Genomic DNA, 24,903 nt, shown 5'->3' on the forward strand with positions numbered 1-24,903 from the left:
TTCTTTTTCTTCTTTCTATCCTTCACACAAGCCCAAACTACTCCCTCCTTGCTACTCCCTCAATAATGGCAGGAAGAAGAGTAAGGTGAGGTGGTGTGAGGTTTAGGAAGTAGTTTTTATCTCAGTAGAAAAGAGAAATGACAGTTTTCCAAAGTCCTTTTTTTTTACTTAGTGTACTACCCATGCTTCAAACACTATATGAGAGTTAGGTACAATGGGGAGTGTATTTAACACTTTCAGCTTGTTAAATGTGATGACAGAATAAATTACTACTACAGAAAGCTCCATGTCCCAGCATCCCTGTGAAGTGGGTGTAATATTAGGGTAATATAAAGCATATAGAAAGCCAAATCAGTAAAGAATCTAAGAACACATTTGTAGACTTTTAAAGACTCAGTCTGCTAATTAACCACTAGCATGCTTCTTATTTTTAATTACTTTTCAGAGGAGTACAAGTTAACCAGTTTAGTCAAGAAACATTTCTTATATTGCCACTGTGTGCAAAATTTTTTTTCTTAGTCAGTCGGAAAGATAACTTTAGGGGAGACCAGATGCAATCCCTATCCACACTGAGACTATAGCTAATAGGGCAGAAGTTGCAGAAATGGTTAGCAGGATACACATTGTTAGTGGAACTATTAAAAAAGCCCATAAAATGTAATGTGTGTGTGTGTGTGTGTGTGTGTGTGTGTGTGTGTGTGTGAGAGAGAGAGAGACAGACAGACAGACAGACAGATACAGCGATATTGGGAGGTGGAGGGGTGGGAGGGAAAATAAATCCTTAGTGATGTAGGGTGAACAATGTGAGCAAATGCATGATGAGCAAAATTACATACACACATATGAATGTATATATTATGCCATATTATATATAGCCAATATATACATATTTAAACATTTACAGCAAGCCAGAAGTTAATTCAATCAGCATTTCTTAAAGAGAGAGACTAATTTTGCTTGGCATGTAGATAGTCAAATTTCCATGGAGGATGTATTCCAAAGGGGAAGGGAGAATTAAAAGTATAAACTAAGGCTTGACAGGTAGGAAATATTATTATGCAGATAGAGGTGGTATGGTTTAGTGGATGAAGAATGGGTTTGAAGACCTAGGTTCAAGACCTGACTGATACAAACTCAGTGTATGATACCAGATAAGTTACCTAACTTCACAAGCACACATAGTGTAAAGTCAGAGTGCTATAAGAAGCTCTATTAGCGTATAAGTCACATAAGAATTGCTCATATGTATATACAAATGAACCACAGGTTCAATAAGAAACATATACATATATGTATATATAATCATACTAGATATATATTTTCGCTGAATATAAACACATAGTAAGCCCTAAGTGCTTAGCAAATGCTTATGGATAAGGCTAACATCAATGTACAATATATGTGTGTATATATATATATATGTATTATATATACACCAACATACATATATGTTCTACAATAGTGTTATCTTTATCAACAAATATTTGTTAAACTCTTAGGATGTTTTGTGTCTTGTGGACACTGTGTTGGTAGTCATTGCGGTGTTAAGACAAAAAATAACAATATGAATATATATTATAAATATAATACATATATACATGCACACAGAATATGGTTCAAATAATTTAAGACTATAATTTTATTATTTAATTTAAATTATTTAATTTCTACAAAGAAAACAATTCCCAGAAGGCTAAGCTATGCATGTTACCCAAGGACTATTCTGTTTAACAGGAAGTATAAAGTAAAAAAATAAATTTAATTAAACATAGTTCACAGTTTCTTATACCAACCTCTTCCTTGTTCTTTGTATCCTGAAATGTTTATATTCCTTGATGATCATTAAGGTTACATTAAAATAATTTAAAATTTAAATAGAAAGAAAACTATCAGTTATAGTTTCTTCTCAATACATGAAGGGCATCCATAACAAATATATCACATGGTTTTTTATGCCGTTGATGTTTGATGCTTGTTGGTTTTCGCTGTTCTTGTTAAATTAACTGATACCTCAGGTAGTGTGTTATTCTTTTCTAATAATCACAGAGAAAAACACATGGCAATTATATTTGATCATATGAAAAGTAAATATAATATAAAGCAGTGTGAAATTACTATTGTGAGTAATAATATTATCATTTTCAAGTGATTCTGTGTAGCAAAGATATAAGGAAACATGTCAGAATTAGATGCTGAAATGAAGAAGCCTAGATCTGTAGTTCATATGAAAACCTATGTCCTTATATTATCTTCCCTGATGAATGACTGGTTGTTTTGCATTAATATTTATTGAGCCCACAGTGCTTGAAATGCTTTTGTAAGGCTGACCTTTGCGACATACATCTAAGTGTCATTCTTCCCCCAACTGCATTTCGGAACCAGTGAATGCCTAATATTATATGCATGTATTACAACAAGAAAATAAATGAATTCATGTTTTAGAATAGTAAACTTCTATCATCATTCCATCTAATAAGTAATTGTGTAAAACTCGATATATAATTGAGTGAAAAGAGCACTAAATTTGGCACAAATTCCATCTCTGCCATTTCCTACCTGTGTGACCTTGGAGAAGTAATTTAACCTAGCCTTATAAAATAATTCCTTGGATCCTGCTAGCTAATCATCCTATGTATGTGACCATAAAGTGTTATATGAAGGCAAATCTAATAAAAACAGCAGTACTGTCACAGAAGTGGTTAGTGTTATCCTTATTGCCAAGATGTGTTTGCTGATAGTTCAACCTGAGATACTCAGAATCATTTGAATGATTTGATGCAAAAATTGTCTATGGGTCAATACCAACTTAGAGATATAAAAGTAGAATAAGCTATCTTTGAAGTAGAGGCCTAAACATGTTAGGACTGAAAGATATAGAATTCATGGTCAGTTATAGATTGGAGTGCATGAACTTTATGGACCCTTCCAGTTTAGGGATTTTGCAATTCTTCCACATTTCTTTCACGTCAGGTTATCAAAATGATCAAAATAATAGCTAACATTTATATAGCACTTTAAGGTTTGTGAATTGCTTTGCAAATATGATTTCATTTTATTCTCATAATACCCACGGAGTTAGGTGCTATTATTATCCTCTTTTAAGTGAGGAAAGTGAGGCAGATGAAAGGTAAACTGACTTGTTCAGGCTCTTACAGTTAGTAAGAGAGGCTGGATTTTGTCTTCGTGATTCCAAGTCCAGCATTGTATTCACTACTTTGCTTAGTTGTCTATTAAAATTATGTTAATCAGCTATAGATAGGTTTGGCAAAGTCCCATACAAAGCTTTATGTTGCCTCATTGTCTCCCAATATCCCTATTGCCTCTGTCCAGGTGTTGACAGGTACCTTTTTTTTTTGTTCATACATTAAGGTTCTGGTGATGACATATCTAATAGCTTCCATCATGGGCTCTCTAGGTACCCCAGCAAAACTTTTTATTATTAGAATGACTTGATGAATCTTAGGGAAACTTAGACCATATAACAATTATTATTATTATTATTATTATTATTATTATTATTATTATTATTATTATTATTATTATTATTATTATTTTTATTTGCAGGGCAATGAGGGTTAAGTGACTTGTCTAGGGTCACACAGCTAGTAATGTCAAGTGTCTGAGGCTGGATTTGAACTCAGGTCCTCCTGAATCCAGGGCCAGGGCTTTATCCATTGTGCCACCTAGCTGCCCCCTATATAACAATTATTATTACAATGTATATAATTTTTCACCAGATGATATGAAAAAATTAATATATAAAATGCATTTTAAATGCCTAGAGTATACAGAATACCGTACATGTACTAGTACTTAGGTACTAGACTCAAAAAACCTCTCAGTTGGCTGGAACCTCATTTGTCATACTTAAACAAAAATCATTTCTACCCTTTGCTTGAAGATTCTTATGAGGGAAAAACCCACTACATCCTGAGGTAGCCCCTTCTCTCCTTAAATAATTCCAATAGTTGGGAAGGTTTCTTTTATGTAAAGCCTAATTTAGTCTCTTTCAAACTTCCTTGGGAATCCATTTGTGGCTTGTTCATTTTTTTTCTTCTTCTGAAATTGGGTTATCAAGTATCTTGAATTTTTGTTAACGGAACAAATTAATTAATTTGGGCTTTTTATAGCTTGTAACTACTCATTCATCCATTTCACTTATATTGTCAGTTTTGTTGACAGAGTTTAGCAAAAAAAAATTCTTTGTTTCTTCATTTGTTGTTTTTCATTTTCATACTGGAAATTTAAATTTCCTCTTTCTTTTTAAAAATCAAATTCTTGTTTCCCTAAAACAGATACTAGTTTTATTAACATGATTTTTATTTTCAATTTTGTTAATTCCACCTTTGAGTTTTTGAATTTTCATTTTGCTGTTTGGTTTCTATTTTTGTCATCACAAAAAATAAATGTTATAAATATATTTGAAAAGATTGGTACTTTTCATCTTTCTTTGATATATTTAGACATAAACCTACTAGTGTGATTTCCAGGACAAAGGTCATGGAAGCTAGTGTCTTTATGAGAAACCAACACACATTAAAGCAAATCCAAATGAAAAACAAATAGAGCGTAATGTGAAATATCTCCTTGGAAAAACTGCTGAACTAGAAAATAGATCCAGTAGAGATTATCTGAAAATTATTGGACTACCTGAAAACCATGATCAAAACAAGAGCTTAGACATCATCTTCCAGGAAATTGTCAGAGAAAACTGTCATGATATTCTAGAAGCAGAAGGTAAAATAGAAATTGAAAGAATTTCACTTATTACCTCCTGAAAGAGATCCCAAAATGAAAACTGCCTGTAATATTATAGCCAAGTTCCAGAGTTCCTAGGTCAAGGAGAACATATTGCAAGCAGAAAGAAAGAAACAATTCAAGTACTGTGGAGGAACCACAGTGAGGATAGCACAAGATCTAGCAGCTTCTACATTAAAGTATTGGAAAACATGGAACATGATATTTCAGAGGGAAAAGGAATTGGGATTACAACCAAAAATTGCCTACCTAGCAAAACTGAGTATAACCTTCAACAAAAAAGAGGACTTTCAGTTATTCCTGGTGAAAAGACCTGAACTGAATAGAAAATTTTACTAAAATACAAAACTCTAGAGAAGCATAAAAAGGCAAACAGGGAAAAGAAATTAAGAGGGATGTTAAAATGTTAACTGTTTACATTCCTACATGGGAAGATTATATGTCTAAACCAATAATTCTTATGACTGTTATTTATTTGATAATTAACTTTAATCCTGTTTTTAAAAACTATTTTGAATATAAGTTTTATTTCATTGAGCTTAGTAATGGATGCTGTTAAAAGATGCCGTAACACCAAAAGACTCAGTTTATATTCAACAATGGGACACAACAAGAACATTTAGAATTACTTGAAGAGTTAACAAAGGAAGCTTACTGTGCCTTAAGACAGCAAGGATATGAAAGGAAACAGTGGCACTTAGATTCTCTGGGCCCTGAATTTCCAAAAGTAAACAAAACTAGTTAGCTAGACAGGGCACAATGACTTCTATTGTCCTAAAAAATCCACCAAGGCAAAAGGGTCTCCATTTTGAGTTGAACTTTTTATGTCTTTAGGTGACCAGGAATCAGGTGAATCAAGTGACGCAAGGACCAATTAAAGTCCCAGGGGTAGCTTTGTTGACTTTCAGGGAAAATTAATTTCTACAGCTGTGTTTAATATTTCAGTTTTTCTGCATTTTTTGCAAGCCATTTTTTTTACCATATCCTAAAATGTGGTCAATTTTTGCAAAGGTACCCTTCAGTTCTGAGAAATAGCTATACTCCTTTCTATTCATAACCTTTAACCACCACAGATCTTTCATCTTCAATATTCCTAAAGTTCTATTCAGGTACTCTCTTTTTTTTCTTATTTAATTTCTATTAGGTTGATATAGGTCTGAAGGGAATGTATTCAAGTCTCTGGCTATTATAATTGTACTATCTTTTTTCTATTTGTAACTTGTATAACTTTTCACTTAAGTTTCTATATGCTATTTCATTTAGTGCATATAGCTTAAGTGCATCTATTCTTTGTTAATGGTGTCTTTTAGCATAATGTACTTTCCCTGTTTCTCTTTTAATCAAACCTATTTTTTTTCTGGTATCTGAGATCATGATTTCTATCTCCTTTTATAAAAGCTTATTTAAAGTATAACAGATGTTGCCCCAGAACCTTATTTTAACTATGTATGATTTTCTTCTGTTTTAATTGTGTTTCTTATAGTCCATATACTATTGGCTTCTTCTTTTTAATCCATTCTTCTGTCCTCTCCTATTTAATAAGTGAGTTCATCCCATTCACACTTACAGATATGATCATTAATTATGTATTTCCCTATATCCTATTCTTTAACACTTTTTTTTTCTCTTTGTTCCTGCCCCTTCCTCTTTTTCATGCCCAGTCCTCAATCATAGGTTTTTTCCTTTTTCCTTCTTTCCTTTTAAGACCCTCTTTATGAACCGCCCTTTGATCCTGGAATTTTAATTTTCTCTTACTTTACTTTTCATAGAATCTGTGAATTGAGTAATGTTATATACCTACTGTCTAAAGCTGTTAATACTCCTTCCAAGTCTTTCCTTAAAAACTGTCATTTCATAATATCTTTAAAAAACAAAAACAAAAAACCTCTTGCATCATTTTTCCCCAAGTAGTCTAATTGACTTTGGGGTTGTTGTATTTTTCTTTGATTATTTGCTCATAGATGAGCGGAGTAGCTCAAACAAGGCAGGGATATGCAAATCTTTAGTATGCCATCTGCAGTGTGTCCTATAATTCTGAGATTTGTAAATTCTACATCCAAGTTTTCATTTGAATGACACTGATACTACAGTGGCTTTAGGCCCATGTCATATCAGCTACTTGGAACATCCTTCAGGTTTAGAAGGACAGAATTTTAAGATTGCCCCTCGCCCCAAATTACTTCCCCTAGTTAGTCAGGCCTGTGTACTAAATTTTTCCTCATATGGCATGAACTTATGACCTTCACCATATAGGCCATCATCTTCTGCATGACTTTCAGAATCATACCTCAAAATATGTGGTGCCAAGAACTAGAGTTCATAGTTCAGGTATGGTCTGATTAGAGTAGAATACAATGGGAATATGGCCTCCATAGGCTTAGATATTATGACCTCCAATATAAACTACCATGGCATTAATTTAAGGAACTGTCATATTAATCCATAATGAACTTACAGAACACACACACTCATACAACTCTGAGATCTTTTTGTTTTCACCAATATAAAATGCTAACTAAACATCTTATAATTATGGAAATGATTTCTAGAACTTGAGTAAGATTTGAAGTATTTTCCCTCTTAAATGTCATCTTACTAGATGTTTCCAGTGCTCTATCTTTCTTTAATTTTTTAAAATCCTGTTATCTAAAAGGAGACTCATTCATTCCTTCATTACCTGCTTACAATACCACCCTCATATTATAAGACCCCTTATAACACATACTTTCTGCCCTCAGGAAATTTAGAATTTAATCATGAATACTACACGAACACAGATAACTAACATGGATTAAATTAAATATATGCATTAAAAGAAAGCAATACAACATATTATGCAAGTTCTAAAGGAGGGAAGGTATAATTAATTGGCTGGGCTGTTGAAAGTTTACTGGAAGAGACACGTTTTGAGATAGATTTTAAAGAATGAGTAGTATTTCAAAAAGCAAATATGTTGCATTTACAAAGATAAGCAGCAGCATGAATCATGGCACAGAGACATATGGTAATGTCTCTGAACGTGCCCTGGGAAGGAGAGGATGAGGAAACATAGAGTTCTTGAGTCTGAGTGGAACATAGAGTAAATGGAAGGGACTGATGATAAGTCACAATGTGACATTCTCTAGTAGCATACTGGACACTTTTGAGAGTTGCATGAAATCTTTAGATCATTAGGTATCCTTAGAGCATGAAATTGATTTTGTAAAGCAAGCTTAACTTAGGAAATGGTAGCTTACTAGGATTAAAAAAACACACACTACGTTTTGTCATTTAACCAAGCTGATTCTTATTTGTAGATAGGATTTTTAAAAAATGTCACATTTCTTTCAGACCAGCAGTAATACTTCAGATTGGGCTACTTAGTATGGCCAAACTTCCAACAAAGTGCCCACCATTGTCTCATAGCATTTTGTAGATAATAGAATAAATTGACATTTATTATTTCACTTGGGACATCATAAAAGTGCCCTATAGCTATAAATTCCAAGGTGCCAACATATCTCCACATACTTCCAGGCTTAGATTTGTTTTGTGTCTTTTAGTAAAGGTCAGGATTTTTGTCCAAGCATAAGGAAATGTCCAGGGATATGACCTTAGGTAAGGGAAGGGAAATGCATGGAGAAACTTGAGAGGATGGTTAGGAAGTAGATAAGAATCTGTTTAAGTAGAGGATGACTATCCAGAGCCAGAACTCAGTTTGCAGGCTGGGGTCAATCTTAGCTAATTGTTCTTATAATTCCAATTTCCAAGGAACAGGGTGATATTTATGCCTACTTAGGTGTTTTGATACAGATCTGTGATTTCATCACAGTAGGAAATTCCTGGGGGGCAAACTCCCTCCATTGATGCCAACTTGGACCTTGTCTGAAAATTAGTGACTTCAAAAGCTGTTTGGGACTACAGAGATAAAATGCTCATGATTACACAGATAGTTTAAATCAAAGGCAGGATTTGAACCTGTTCTTTCCAACCTCAACATCACCTCTTTGTGGTGGACACCACTACACCATACTGCTTCTCTTATTTAGATAAAGGTGAAAATATTCAATATATTTTTCTTACTTTGACATTAAAAGTTTAAGTTATCACCCCCCCAAAAAACCCAACAATACATACACGGCATTGTTAAATAATGAGGATAGAGCATAACTTAAAAGAAGGCTGTTGAGAGCCCTGATTGAACGTTGTGCTATAGTGAAATTCCTGTTATTGCCATGTGGGGACCAACATGTTCTCCTTTGACAAGGACAGGTTTTAGATTAAGCACAATGATATTATGAATGACCATTCTTGATGACTAGTCTCTGTAGTCTAAGATGCCTTGGAGAAATGGAACATAACTGAATGGGCATAGATTTCAATGAAGGTAAAGCTCTCTTTCCTAAGCATCCCGAGGCCCCACTTCCCAGTCTCCACATTTTAAGAGAAGGAATAGTAATGTAAGGACACTGCTGAATTTAAATGGAGATAAAGGACATTATAATTACAAATCTCAGGACCCAATCCCAGAATGATAGGTTGACAGTGTCAGACCCATCCAGTGACCAATTACAATTACATTTAACTCTAGCCACCGGAGATAAGGGAAGGGGGGAATGCTGGGGGAAAGAAGTGCCTCTTTGGATTCATCTTCAAACTTATAAGGTATTTCATTTTACAAATTATCTGCACATTGCCCAGGCTAAATAATTAATGTTTAAATAAGGTACATATGACTATTTTTGAACAGAGGGAAAAGAAGAAGACAGGGAATTACAGACAGAGTGAGAGAGCCTATTTTTCCCCTGTCACTCAGAGATAAGGCATTAGCATTACTACAGAATGAAGGCTGCCTCCCCTAGGAGATGGCTGCAGTTTTTACCTCATTGTTTTCAAGCCTACTGATTGGGGTGGTGGGCTATTTTAAGGGGGGGAATATGGGGAGAAGAAAAGGGGCAACAGCAGTAGGTCAGATTTCCTATCAGTCAAAACCACAAAGGTCTGCTAGGAGTTGACAATACAGTTTGGAACAGAGTAAGCAGCTATTTCCTGAAGCAGTATGCTTTGCAAAATCAATTTGTGAGCTCATTACATAAATCCATATTAAACTATTTAGTCTATATTTAACACTATAACAAGGATAGTCAGGGTAAATTAAATGGATTTTGTTTCCAGGTGGCAGAGAGCCAAAGTTTGTCCTTCCTATTTTGAGATAATGCTGGGCTCTCTAATATGTGTACACCAGACAGGAGAGACAGACAGAAGGGAAGGGTGACTTTTTTCCCTCTTTAGATATTAACAACAAATCATATATATATATTTTTTTTCCCAGTATTTAGAGTTTCAGGAAGGATATACTTTTATTGCTTTATACCCCTGTTATTTCAAAATAGCAGCACTGCAGAAGTCCCCTCCTCAGTCTTGTGAAATACGTACTATTCTATGTTTGGTAGAGAATGAAATCTCATCCGTGAGGAGAGAAAAAAAATCCCAAAGCACATCAGGGAATTATGATGTCCATGACAATGTCAATTCTCTTATTAAGTCCTTAATCACCACCATTGTTATTTTTCTCTGCTTCCCATAAGCCACCTCTAAGTCATTGTAAAACCATTCCCATTCCTTTTTTATATTATTTCCTCCATCCATTCTTTCTTCTCTTCATTAATATAGGGACAATCCTGGTCCATTTGAAACCAGAACTACTACAAATTTGTCTGAACCCTTATTCTTTAATTTACCCCACCCCCACACCTGGTTCTATCTCCTGCATAATAAAAATAAGAAAAGCCTGCAGACACGATTTTGATCTATTCATTTTTCTATTGGCAAGGCTACAATGGCCTATAATGATCCACAAGCATGACATATACTTTTCTTTCCCTACATTTTTGCTCACACCTTGTACCTTTGTCAAGAAAAGCCAGTAAGTGTCATCAGTTAAAAATGTGCTTTCTAAAGCTTTTACTTACACCTCTCTTTTCACCTAATATGTCCCCTCCTAACCAGCAGTGATGATACCTGATACTTCCACAGATTCTATTCCAATGCCTCATTATGTTTTTTTTTAATTAATAAAGTATTTTATTTGTTTTTCCGTTACATATAAAGATAGTTCTCATCTTTTGTTTATACAAGCTTTACAATTTCAGATTTTTCTTCCTCCCTCCCCCCTCCCCTAGACAGCAGGTAATCTGATATAGGTTTTATATATATATATATATATATATATATATACACACACACACACACACACACACACACACATATATATATATACATATATACACATAATAACATTAATCCTATTTCTGCATTAGTCATGTTATAAGAGAAAAAATCAGAGAACTGATGAAAAACCTCAAAATAGAAAAAAACAACAGCACCAAAAACAAAAGAAATAGTATGGTTCAATCAGCATCTATACTCCACAGTTCTTTTTTTTTTTTCTTGGATTTGGAGATCCTCTTCCATCATGAGTTCCCTGGAACTCCTCTGTACCATTGCATTGGTGAGAAGAATATAGTCCATCACAGTAGGTCAACACTCAATGTTGATGATACTGTGTACAATGTTCTTCTGCCAATGCCTCATTATGTTAAGCAAGTGATCTTTGGTTTCATTGTGCTATACCAGCAAACCATAAGCTTTATTATTCTCCAACACCCCCCAACCCCCCCCAAAACCTTTTTCTTATAAGAACAAGTGATTACAATCAAATAAACTCTATCAAAAAAGCTAGAGTTAGTGGATAGCCCTATTGTTCTATTCACCATCCGTTTGACTTCCCAAATTAAAAGTCTTCCCTAGCCACCATTCCCCTATGTATATTTTCTTCTCCTGACTGAAGGTTAGTTCCTTGAAGTCAGGGACCATCTCACTTTTACTTTTGAACACCTAGTGCCCAGTGTAGTGCCAGGCAGGTGGGAAGTGTTTCATAAATGGTTTTCTAAATATTCATCCATTAATTCTACCAAGCTGGAAAGGCTTCATGTATGATGTCAGTGACATACTGAGTGTTTAATCCAAGCACCAGCTTAGCTATTTCCCCAAAAGTTCATCACTGTGTTTCAGATTACTACACTGTAAAAATGTTTCTCATGGAAAACTATGAAACCAAGAAAAATATGTGTCCCTCAATGCTGTACAACTGTCTTCTTCTGCAATTATAGTGATAGAGAGATGAAAAAGGAATACAAAGATGTTTAAAAATCACCACCTTTTGGGGCTATATAGAGAGATTAACTTAAGCACTGGTATTCTAAATATGACATTTTTGTTCAATGACTCATTGTTTAATATTCTATGGAATAATTTCCTTTAGCTAGTATCTTGACATTTACATCAAATGTATCTCTTTTAACTAAAATGACTAGTACACTCAGTCATAGAACCATGTCATGGTTTAAGTCAAACCACTGGTCTATTGAGTTTTTCCACTGAAACAGCACTAATAAAATAAAAATAAGAATTCGCTTTCACATACTGTTATATATTGTAAAAATATTTTCCATATAATAGCCCTATGAGGTAGGTTGTGCAGATATTATATCCTCATTTTATGGATGAAAAAATCTAGTGTCAGAGAGCTTGAAGTACTTTCTTTAGGTCACATGGCTAGCAAGAGATGGAAGTCAGTACTTAAAGTCAAGTGTCTCACTCTGGTGCTTGCCATCCAATTGTTTCAGAATTCAATTCAGTGAAAAGAACAGAATAGTATTCCTATGTAGATAAAGCATTCATCTGTTTCATTAACTATCCTTCAGAAATTCTAGAAAATAAACTAGCATTACCTCCAAATAGACTCAGTTTTACAGGATTTTATAATTGGTACATTACACAATAAAAGAAAGACATCTGAACCAGGTACATTTGGATAGTTTGAGAGTGAAAGAGAACTATAGTTCTATATTTTACACCTAGCTTCCAATTAGTATGAATCCTATGAAGTGGTAACATGTATTTGAATTAGTACTATTTGACATTACAATTATATGGATTATGATAATTGGTTCTGGCCCAATAGAAATATGAAATATAAAATGAAATAATATTACTTCACAAAATGTTCACAGTAATCTGGGGCCAGCTGTATACATCTTCTATAGAAGTCTGTATATACTCCTTATGGTCAAGTTTTACTTATTCTTTCCCCAGAATATTATGGATATATTATTAAATCTCATCTTCCCTATTCATCAAGTCTTGGCTTTGCTCATGTTACATCTGGACTTTTGCAGTTGGTGCCACTCACAGGTCACATATAACAATCTGATTATATTATAAATCTTTGTTTATGTGGTACATGTCTCTTAATAGACATCTCTTGTCTTGGCTTAGTGGTAGAAAAAATAATGGTGCCAAATGTTGCAGAGATGTGGTCACTCAGTCATTTGTAACTCTTTTCTTTCTTAAAAGGGAAGGTCCATGAAAATAGGGGATAAAAGTTTACTGTGGCATAAAACGTCAAAGAAAAAGTTTTCCTGATATAGAGATGAGGAATATCTATAGTCTACATTAGCCTTTCTTGTTCCTGAGCTATTTGCTTTACCAAAAATTTTATGTTTAATTTCATTTATATGGTTATCTGTCATGAGTTAAAAGCCCAGTGTCTGTCTGTCTGCTTGTCTCTCTCCACACAAACATACATTTACAAATACTTTTTGATGTGTGTGTGTGTATATTTATATATGTATACACATGTATATACATATGCACATACAGACACATTGATATATATATACATATATATATACATATACATACTCATACTATAGATGTTTATATACTTACATAGCTATTTATTATTTATGTATATATGATTATGATTAAATTAATATACATTAATGCATAGTTGTATATTTTGTAAAATGATCCTAAAAGCCAATGTTCACTTTCTCATAAAAATCTGCTTACCCATGAAACCAGTAGAAAGTCGTTGAGATTCTGCATTTTTCAAAAACCCAACCCCTGGTTAGCTTTCTCTTACCCATTAAATTATGCTTACATGATCCCTGGTGATCATTCTGATAGAAAAAAAAATCACCCAAAATTGGAGGTCTTTGAAGGAACCATCACACATATCAACATTCGAATTGGAAACTTAAGACCAGTTAAGGAGCATAGTAGAAAGAGTACTGGAGTCTGTGGACCTGAGCTTACCTTTTTTCACTTACTACTTATATAATCCTAATGAAATCACTTAACATCTCTGGGCCTTAGGTTCTATATCTGTAAAGTTAGGGTATTGACTTATATGGCCCATAAGATTCTTTTCCGTTCTAAATCTATGATTCTATGATCTTCTTCCTCCTGCTCAGTACTATGTTGAAGTTACCCTTCAGTTTACTTTACCACTTGCCTTCAAAATGCACTTTTTTTGTTTTGTTTTTGGTATTGTCACAAATGGATCACATAAAACAAGTCAGACTATGATGGCATGCTATTAGTTGCAAATATATAACTTTTAAAAATGACTAAGTCCCTGAGGAGCAAAGAAAGAATTACTTTACAAATACTGTAATAAGTTAAACACCTTTTCTAACATAGAAAAACCATAAGAATGTATACCTTTAAAAAACTTCTTAATTGTAAAATGAAAAAAAATAGCAATTTGTGGGTAATCTAGTTCATTTTCAATGAGAAAATCCCTTATTTTAGAAAATTATTTCATCTTAATTTATTAACTGAAGGATTCATGGCCATATAGTAATATGCTGATTTCCTAGAACTTTAGCACTGTACTTCTAAAGTCTTTTATAGTTTTAAAGTACAATGTTGTACTCTCATAATAACCACATAAATAAGTCAACACAAAATGTAATATTACTGAAATTGAAACAAATTAAAGGTGAAATATATGGGGAGATCTGACCTAGAAAATAACCAAGAATAGCTGTTTGCCTTATCATATAAATGTGAAGCATTTCCCTTGGTCAAGGAATTGACTGTTTTGTATTCTATCCTATTTGGTCCCATCATTGTTCCATCCAATGAAACCAGATATGTACCAAACAATAAATTGATGGTATTGTGCTCTGGATTAGAGAGATCAAATGGTAAAGCCAGGTCAAATAGCCAACCTGTTTTGATTGGTATACAAAATTTATTTGAACTTTTTTCAAAGATGATAAAAAAATACAATAAAGGGTATTTTTTCAATCCTCTTCAATAGTTTCATTTTTTAAAATAAATCAATATCGATATTTATAATTATTTAATAGAATGTATTTATGACTATATGAGTTTAAATGTGCAAGAGCCTAAATAACATGTAATACAAATATAAAAAAGGAAAGTATTATTGGGTGCATATTTTCTATTTAAAGGTATTCCAATTTAATTGCCTCTGTTTAGGATGGAAAATATTTCCAAAGACCTTAAGCAAACTTTCTTTTGCCTTTGAATCAATGGTGAAACTCTTCTTACAAAGTTCTCCCATGATATTCAAGAACATCTTAATTCGGCTATGACAAATCTGAAAAACCTATGCTAACTGACCCAACTCTGTACACAGAATTCCCAGTTTGTGACACTGACTAGGAAACACTTTTGCTTTACTGCATTTACATTTACAGGGGTGTTGCTGGACATCAGAGAACAATTTTGCCCCCACACCAAATACAGTGAAGGCCTTAAATCATAGTCATTTTGTACTGTAAGAATTGATAATTACATTTAATTGTCTGCCAGTAACTAATGCCAGATTAGGAAGTACATCACTTTAGTGTTAGCTACATTCTCTTACACAGTCGTTTTGGAGCTGTTGTGCTAGCAAATTAAATCTTAACAGATCTTGAAGTGTTAAGACTAATTGTGCAATTACTCATCCCTTCACACAATCCCTTTGAAGTAATGATATATATATAAAAAATCAACATTCAGGAAGAAATGCTGTAATTAGTAGCAGTTAATACAGTTAGAAAAGTCAGTTTATGCCTCTAGACTTTCTTTTTGCTCTTTAGGTTTTCCCATTTTTCTCTTCAAATGGATAAGGTACTACATACAAAAAAATAATAAATCTGGGATACAACATGGACTTTCTATGCCTTAAAGCTTAAGCCTAGCCTTAAATAACTTTATCTAATTCTAGGCCATGTGATGTACCACCTTATTACAATGTGCAAAATCCAACATCATTCTTAATCATAACCTTTCTGAGGAAGGACAGGTAATTGATAGCAATTCACAGTTTTCTAAATACCTAAGCAATATATTTCCGCTAGTACACTAGAATTCCATCATAACAGTGGTTTTGGGGAATGCAGATAACACCAGCATGAAAGGATGTTCTTGTTAAAGTGAGAGGCATGCACTATAAGTTACTCTGGGGAACATGACTTGCTACATTATAAGCTTGAATTCATGGGCCAAGCTGGTGGTGCCTTCTAATAGGATTTACTGTTCTTACGATCACTTGACTTTTTTTCCCCAGAAACCTTTTTTGCAGTTTGGGAAATAAAACACCATGTTACACCTCGAACTGGTATTCCAATTTTGTCTTCACTCATTTTCCATGTTAATTTCAATTTTTCTTCTGAACCCCATCACAGCTGCTTTCAGAATCCCAAGAACTACTTACTACAACTATTATTTTTACTCCAGCTGTTTCAAGTTGCCTTTCACTACAGATAAGTAGACAGTCTTACTTGGAGTATAATAAAAATACACAGAAGAGGAAAAAGAAATTGATCTAGGGATGGAGTTCTATTGTTAACTTCTTGTTTTCAGCCTACCTCTCCCAAATTGGTATATTCTATCCTCCGATCCATGGGTTTCCTGTCTCTGACACTTCTTATCCTGACCATTATATGTACTGACCTCCTCTATTTACTTTGGTTCTTAGAACTTGGCTTTTCCCCCATCCTATAAAGTAGACTCCCCTGCTCCCATTTCTCACCATCCAAGGAATCACATTTAGGAGTATGATTTTCCCCTACAATTTAGTGCAGGATAGACATTTCTTATACAGTCATAGACCATTGTTGACTACTGTACTTCTAACAGTCACACAAGTAATACAACAAAAGCAACACAGTTAACTTCCCATAAACTATTATGTGAATAACATTTACATGTCAAGTAGAAACCCCTTGACGTGGTATGGAGAGCTAGCCTCAAAAACAGGAAAAAAACCTTCTTTCAAGCATATCCTCTGACACAATTTGACTGTGGAACACTGGTCAAGTCATTTAAATGTTCAGTATCTCTTCAGGAAATTTAGCAAGTCTAGATTGTGTAGAGAAGGTCCAATGTGCATTAGGAATAGGAAGTTTATCATCAAGGAGATCACATGTCCAGTAAAGGGGGGGGGGGGGAGGAACATGCAGTATATTCCAAAAGTCTTATTGAGATTTTTGCTATTAAAGCTTGAATGATTTAAGACTAAAAGAATTAATGCAGATTTAAGCTACTAAAACTTGGGAAAAGCTTTAGTTAAAAAAAAAGTTATTAAAGCTTTAGGAAATAGGTTTAATACTTTGAAATTTCATTAAGACTTTTGGGACCAGTATCATGGTTCCTCTCCTCTTTGATCAATGGACCAACAAAACATTCAGTTAAGCTTTTTTCCCATAGGCCACATACTATAGTAAACACTGAGGACAGAAAAAAACAAAAACAAAAACATGGCTGTTCACAGTAACTTCTGCCAGTTTTGCATTGACAGTAGAGATGAACTGAACCTCAGGTTTTGAATCTCATCCTCATATTACTAGAAGTTCTTCATTATTAACTAGACTTTCAAAGACTGAGCATAATACACTTTTAAGGACTGTAAATGATGGGATGAATAGTGGGGGTGGGAGAGTATCTGACTTCTACGTGTAAGGAGGTGTATTTCTTTCACTTGTGACAGTATATCAATTGATAACACTTTAACTCTCACAGAGCATTGTCAAGAAAAGGAAGAAAGCAGTTCACTCAAGTCAGTGATCAATAGCATGTTCATTTTTTTCTCTAAACGACTAGTTTTCAAAAAGGGGGTTGATAATTGTTTATAAAAGATGATATTGAAACTTCATGAGGCTTCCCTGAGTACCAACCACACAAATGCCAGTTTTAATAGGTCATTGTCTGGTCCTCACTGAGGAACAGATTGTTGGGGTTGCCAGGGGTAACTCTCAGTCAGAGGCCTGTGGACAGGCCAAAACTGAACAGCTGGGCAACACAGGGTTCACACTGTGCCTGAATATATATATAGTGACCATTTATTGACCAATTTTTAAAAGAGAGGGCTGTGTTCTCGTTGCCACGGTCAGCCCCATCACTTAATTTATATGTATAGCTTGCCTCTCTACCATCTGTGCATGCTGGCCTCCTCAACATCTCTGAGGAATTGGAGTGGCATTGTTTGAAGATCTGATTAAATAGCCAGGAAAAAGTCATCCATCATTTATAAGGGGGAAACGCAGACAGTTACAATGGTGTCCTACAGCCCTTTAGGATTTTGTCTTCATTTTCTTTTGCTTTCATTCTAATCCAATGCCAAACATAATAAACACTGACCATGAGTGCAGAATTTACTGACAGCATTTTAACATCTAGGTGGAAGAAGTAATGAATTATCCAGTTTCCTCTAGGCGGGTTCTGGTAATGTATTAAACTACATTACTGCTAAGGGTAGCTCTGTTCCCCCAGGCTTATACCTACTGAAAAATAATCAAAGAGCCCAAGCTGAATGCTGGCTTCTGTGATTAAAGGCTACCTGTTGGACTATGGTTTTCCTCTGTGGTGAGACTTCCTATGTGGAAGTTAATTTGAGGTAAAATGTGCCAATCTGATTCCCTAAGTCCTCATCAGTGAGTCAAAATATAGTGTGCATAGTTCCGGTTTAGTTGAAAGCAGTCCTTTTAAAGTTTCCCTTCCTTCCCTCCCCCATTGTTATTACTATTAATTGGGTTCATTTTAAAGCATATATTTATGTGCATATAGTAACTTAGAATTTAGCCTGCACTAAATTAAAAAAAAAAAGATTTGATAAATCAGTGACCTTAAATGATAGTTCATTGTCTTTTCCAATAGAACTATAGATCTCAAAGTCTTTCCTGCTACACTCAAATAAAAAAGGGGGGGGGCATTATGTGTGAAATCACATGTGTAAGCTTTATAGATGTTTCTCAAGTAAATGGCTAATAGGATGCATTGGATCTGACTGCTTAATATTCACATTTTTTAAAAAGTCATCAAAGACAATTAGCCATCATTTGAATTAACTTGCTTTATAGAAACTAATTGGGGGAAAAAGGTCAAGAAAAACTGAACATTTAGCAGTATCAATAAAAAGAAAACAAGAAAGCATTCAGAATTTATGTAATAAATACATGCTATATAAAACATCTACTTAAATGAATAATTTATGTTCTTTTGCAAACTATATTGCGGCAAAATGAAAGAAAATTTCAATTTCCGTTTCCTTGAATAAGATTCATTCTTTTTTATCTTGTTTCTCAATTATTCCACTATTGCTAAGCAGTTTGTTTCCAAGTGTTGTTGTTGTCTTATAAGACAAATTTTTATATGAATGCTACAAGAATGAGATTTTAAACATCTATCCATTTTTTTAATTATTAGAAGCTATGAAACAAGATTCCTTCTTCATTCATTAGAGCAAAAACAACTCCAAACAGAAAGAAGGCATTATCCAAATATAGGATGTAGACTATATGCTCTGAATATCTTTCAGCTTCCACTGACTGATCTGAGAGACTTCCCAAATTTTAAGTCCTGCGCCAAACCTCATTTGATCAAGGAAAGCCGTTTTTTAAACAGTGCATTCCTTGGTACCCCAAATAATTTTGAACTTTATCTGGGAGAGACATGAGAAGCATTTTAGGTTTGCTAAATCAAATACTAATCACATTAATTACATACAGCATTCTAAATGTTCTCAGCTTCTTACCAGGTTCAGGGATGATTAGCTGGGCACTGGTCTGTGTATTCCCAGCATCATTCTCAGCTACACATTGATAAAAACCTTCATCTGACTTTACTACTCCGAGGATCCGCAAATTGCTGCCACCCTAGGGAGAACAACAAATGACGGAGATGTTTTTTAAACAATAACAAAATTTAGCACCCAATTGCAACTTCAACCAAACTTTATTGTAAGTTTCCTGAAGAAATGGGAAGAAAGTATGCACTCACTGGGTTTTAGCTTCACTTAACACATCTTTTTGTTTGTTTGTTTTGTTTTGTTTTGTTTTGCGGGGCAATGGGGGTCAAGTGACCTGCCCAGGGCCACACAGCCAGCAAGTGTCAAGTGTCTGAGGCCGGATCCGAACTCAGGCACTCCTGAATCCAGGGCTGGCGCTCCATCTACTGCTCCACCTAGCTGCCCCTCACTTAACACATCTTAAACCTGCATAGTTTCATAAGTATCTACTGCATTTATCAGCAAAGATATGATCTGGTAATAAAATTAAAGCACATAACAAAGTAAGTAAAACATGCATATGAACTGAAGGACCTTCATCAGGGTAGTGATAGCCAAAAGTTGGTAGCAATGACCAGTCTTAGTCCCTGCCATATGCAGAGGGATCAATATCAGTAGTTGCTCGGTGTGTGTGTGTGTGTGTGTGTGTGTGTGTGTGTGTGTGTGTGTGTGTGTTTGGGGGGAGGACAGAGACCACAGCAGTGGTACAAATAAAGATAATTTGGTGTAGACTTTAGTATAGAGTTAGCTGTATCCTAGGGCCAAAGTGAAAACCGAACATTCTGGTGGCCTGCTTCTAACTCTTGTGACCAGTGGTGGATGTGAACCATTTGTTGGCTCTCCCAAACTTTTACACATGACCATCTCATTTTTCCCAGTCACATATCTTTGTTGACAGTTTATGACTTTTAAAATAAGGTCTCTTAACATCATAGTAGTTTTCAGTTTATGAAAAAAATAGAAAAAAATCAGCAAATTTCTAATAATCTTGTACCTTTCATTAAAATAAACAAACAACTAAATTAAATGAACATAAGCTTCAAGTTCCATGTAGCAAGCTGATCTGTTTCTTTTTATATGAGGAAAAATGATATAATGATCTGAAGATTGTTTTTAATTTACACTTAACTCAGTTTATTTTAGTTATTAGTAGAAGCATTATTTGTGTAAATTTGAGGCACAGTAAATCACATTCCCTTAAGTCATTAAGAGAAAAACATTCTCATAGGGAATATTTAATTGTTTTCACTATCAGGTAGCAAATTCTCAACTAATATAAAATTCTTATATATAGGTAATTTCTAATTGGCAATTCTCATAAAAAGTACCTATTAATATTAGATGTACTGTCAGAGGCACATAGTTATATATCATTTTGGCCCATGACTCTTAGATTTCTGAAGTCTTTGGGGAAAATATTTTTTTAAATATACAATGAGTTTGAGACAGGTATTTTGCATTTTATTTTCCCCGCTCCCTAAGACTGTAGACATTTAAATGTGTTAGCGGTAATGACTCATGCAGGGAGAAAGATTATTCAAACTGTACAGAAAACAAATGTTACATTTTATCATGTGTCCTTAAGGGCATCCAGCAATTTCCTTTATATGCAAGCAGCATATATTTTATGCGTATACAGCACATTTCAAATTGCCCAACGACAGGTCATTTTTAATTCGGTTGTAGGGCAAATAGCAGTGCACTTAAAGAACTAATGGGTTGTAAAGCAATCCAAAGTTAACTTTTTTATCATCACTCTATTCCTATCAAATTATATAAAATAAATTGAAAATACATATTTTTTGAAATACAAATGGTGAGGAAAGTGCAAAACGGGGAAGTTTTCTTTAATCCTTGGAATGTCATATAGGAACCAAAGGTACATGAAAGATGGTTAAAACAAACAACTAAACAAATGAAAACCATAGCTTGTGGAAGGATTGCTGCAACCTAAACAGAGGAGACTGAATGAAATAGTATTGGCATCTAGATGGGAGAGTTGGACCATATGCTTGACCTTGAGTTAGGAAGACCTGAGTTCAAAGAAGGCCTCTGATACTTATTTGTTGCTTGAGTCTAGGCATGTCATTTAACTGCCTCAATTTCCTCACTTATAAATGGGAATAATAATAGCACCTACCTCCTGAGGTTGTTGGAGAGAAACAATAACATAATATTTATAAAACATATTACAAGCTATATTCTTAGCAGTAGTCGTAGCAGCAATGATAAGAGGCAGGGAATAAGGAACATAGGGTACTAATTCTATTTGTAGTACCCACTTGGGTTTGTTTTGCTTTTGTCCTTTGTAATTTTATTGACATACAGAATTTTAGAAAGGAAATTCCCTCCATCCATATTGATACTTGTCCTGAAAATTACATAGTCTTTGAATATTGCTGGGAGACACTGAGGTGAGATGATGAAATGGAAAGTTGCTTACCTAAACTAACACAGGATCTTCAGAGGTTACTCTTGAAACTAGACTTTCTTTGGTTACACTTCTTGTTCTACTTCAGGTAAATGTATTGCCTCACTCTGGACCTCAGCTACCTCATATATAAATGAAGAGATTGGATTATATGACCTAGAAGATCCTTTCCAACTATAAAAATTCTTGTACTTTATTTTGGAAAAGATATTTTTATTGAAACTTTGTACTTTGATATAACAGATATGGTGTAATAATCACTCAAATGAATCCCCAATGAAGTGCATTTCCTGAAAAATGTTAATCAAAAACTAAGTAAGAAGGGTGGTCTATGACTTTTTAAGATAGCTCTCTTCCTACCTTGTCACCCAAAGTGAAAACAAGGAAAAACAGAATAATTTTTATCAAAAAGTCTTGTAGGGGGCAGCTAGGTGGCACAGTGGATAAAGCACTGGCCCTGGATTCAGGAGGACCTGAGTTCAAATCTGACCTCAAACACTTGACACTTACTAGCTGTGTGACCCTGGGCAAGTCACTTAACCCTCATTGCCCCGCAAAAACAAAACAAAAAAAAAACAAAAAAAAAATCCGACAACTATTGTAGCCAAGCTTCTGACAAATAAGTTTGCGTGTTTGTATGTACATAAGTATGTATCCCTTCTACTGAAGCCATTTCCAGAATCCAAAACAGCATAGAGCAATGCATTTGAAAATTTGTAAAGCCCAGAACAAGACTGCAGACTAGAAGCATCAAGTAGGTGGCACAATGGATAAAATATGGTATTTGCACTTGGGAAGACCTGAATTCATCAGATATTTACTAGCTGTGTGACCTTGCAGAAGACATTCACATCTCTAGGCACAGTTTACCCTTTTGAAAAAATGAGAGGTTTTATCTTGATAGCCTCTGAGGTCCCTTCCATTTCTAAGTCTATGTTATGATTAGTATCATAATTCACAAAGTTTACATGTATATATATATGTATATATATATATATATATACACACACATATATATATATATACACACACACATATATATATATATAAAACTTTAGAGGTACAAAGAATTTTTGTACAAAGGCTCTTATTTAATCCTCACCACAAGATTATGAAATAGGCAGAATAAAGCACTTTCTACTTTATTTTACCAAGGATCCTGAGTCTCATGGAGGCTGAGACCTTCCCATGGTCACAGACTTAAGTGATGGCAATGATGATAATGATTCCTAGTCTTTTCTGTTAAGGGCCATCTTTTTTCTCTAATAAGAATTCACTACAAGAAAGGCACTATACTAGAAGCTGAGACTCAAAACTTATCTCCACCATGTTTATAGAGAAAGAATATTGGGGCATTACACATGCCTTCGTAATGCAAATTTAGGACTACCAAATAATGTTGAAATACACCTAAGTGGCAACATAGTGAAGAGGAAAGAACACTGGATTAGAAGACCTGGGGTCCAGTTTTGTTTCTGTCAGTAATTAGTAGTATAATCTCTTACTAGCCATTTAGTCTTAATGGGACTCCATTAACTCAATCATAACCCAAGAGTTTTGGGCAAGATTCCTCTCAAGCTAGATTGTCTTTGCTAACTCTAAAATGATAATATACCATTATATCAAGTTTAAATCCACTTTATATCAATGGGGAGTTATTTCAAATAACTTCATTGACAATTATTTCCTTGAGGAAAATAGCTTTGAAACAAATTGAAAATATAATTTCAAGGAATCTAGTTTGCTTCAGGAGCTTTGTAACACATTCAAACATCAGGAACAGGGATCCTGTGCTCCTCAAGAAAGTCACATCCACACATAACTGAAAAACTACCACACAATTTTTAAAAACTGCAAATCTAATATGACAAAATGTAATTACCACTATCTGAAAATAATCACTAGGTATGACCACATCTCCATTCTTCATCCAGTTCACTGTAGGCACAGGCTTTCCCGAGACAGCACACTCAAACTCAATGTCCATACTCTCATAGGCATAGAGATTTGAAGGGTGAATTAAAAACCATGGTGGAACTGCAAAGACAAAAAAAAAAGAAAAGAAAAGAAAAGAAAGAAAGAAAGAAAAAAAACAAGAAAAAGAAAAGAAAAGAAAATTAAAGGGATTGGATTGTAAACATTGAATGATGAGGACTTCACTGAACTAAAAACATATTACACTGAAATAGAAAACATTTATAATTCAAATTTTCCCCAAAACTGTTGGTTTATTAAACAGGAACAAGTGCAGAACACATTTATTTTCACAAATGCAGTTAAACAGTTGAAGTTAATAGTATTTTGCCACAAGGAAAGATTAAAAACTCAATTTGAAAAAATGGATTATATATAATAAACATTCTGAGTACCAAAGAGCTTGCATTAAAGTGACCGGGACTTAATAGGTAAGTAGAGCTAAATTTATGTCAATTAATCAAGGAAACAGAGGATGGCACACACCTGCACAAGCCTACAGAGAAGAAAGCTTATATTTAAAGCAATCCAGGGATCCATCAATAACATGGAAATTTGGCTGAGCTTGTTCCCTGGTTGAAACTGGGCATGATGATAGGGAGCTAAAATGGTCTGGATTATCTTTACTAAGGACACATCCTTATTGTTCTAGCAATTATCCATTGTCTTATATGACTATAATGTATTATTATTTTCATATTATGATATACAATATGCTAATTTAATTTAATTTCTTCATTACCATAATGCTAGTTAGATGATGATGGAAATTTGCAATTGAAGGAAAATTGCTAATATAAAAAAAATCACTAATGAATTTTCAAGCTTA

The 24,903-nt window shown here is 34.2% G+C and overlaps 1 protein-coding gene across 1 annotated transcript in view; it reads right to left on the reverse strand.

Moving 5' to 3' along the window:
- DCC (DCC netrin 1 receptor) overlaps positions 1-24,903 on the reverse strand; it is a 1,450,760-nt gene that overhangs the window by 520,902 nt on the left and 904,955 nt on the right. The window contains exons 6-7 of the mRNA XM_043979362.1: positions 23,983-24,137; positions 19,637-19,757 (exon numbers count right to left, since the gene is read on the reverse strand). Coding sequence (XP_043835297.1) covers positions 19,637-19,757; positions 23,983-24,137 — 276 coding nt within the window. The remainder of the gene's footprint in view (positions 1-19,636; positions 19,758-23,982; positions 24,138-24,903) is intronic.

The sequence above is a fragment of the Dromiciops gliroides genome, chromosome 1, assembly GCF_019393635.1.
Source record: "Dromiciops gliroides isolate mDroGli1 chromosome 1, mDroGli1.pri, whole genome shotgun sequence".
In the NCBI taxonomy this organism is placed as follows: Eukaryota; Metazoa; Chordata; class Mammalia; order Microbiotheria; family Microbiotheriidae; genus Dromiciops; species Dromiciops gliroides.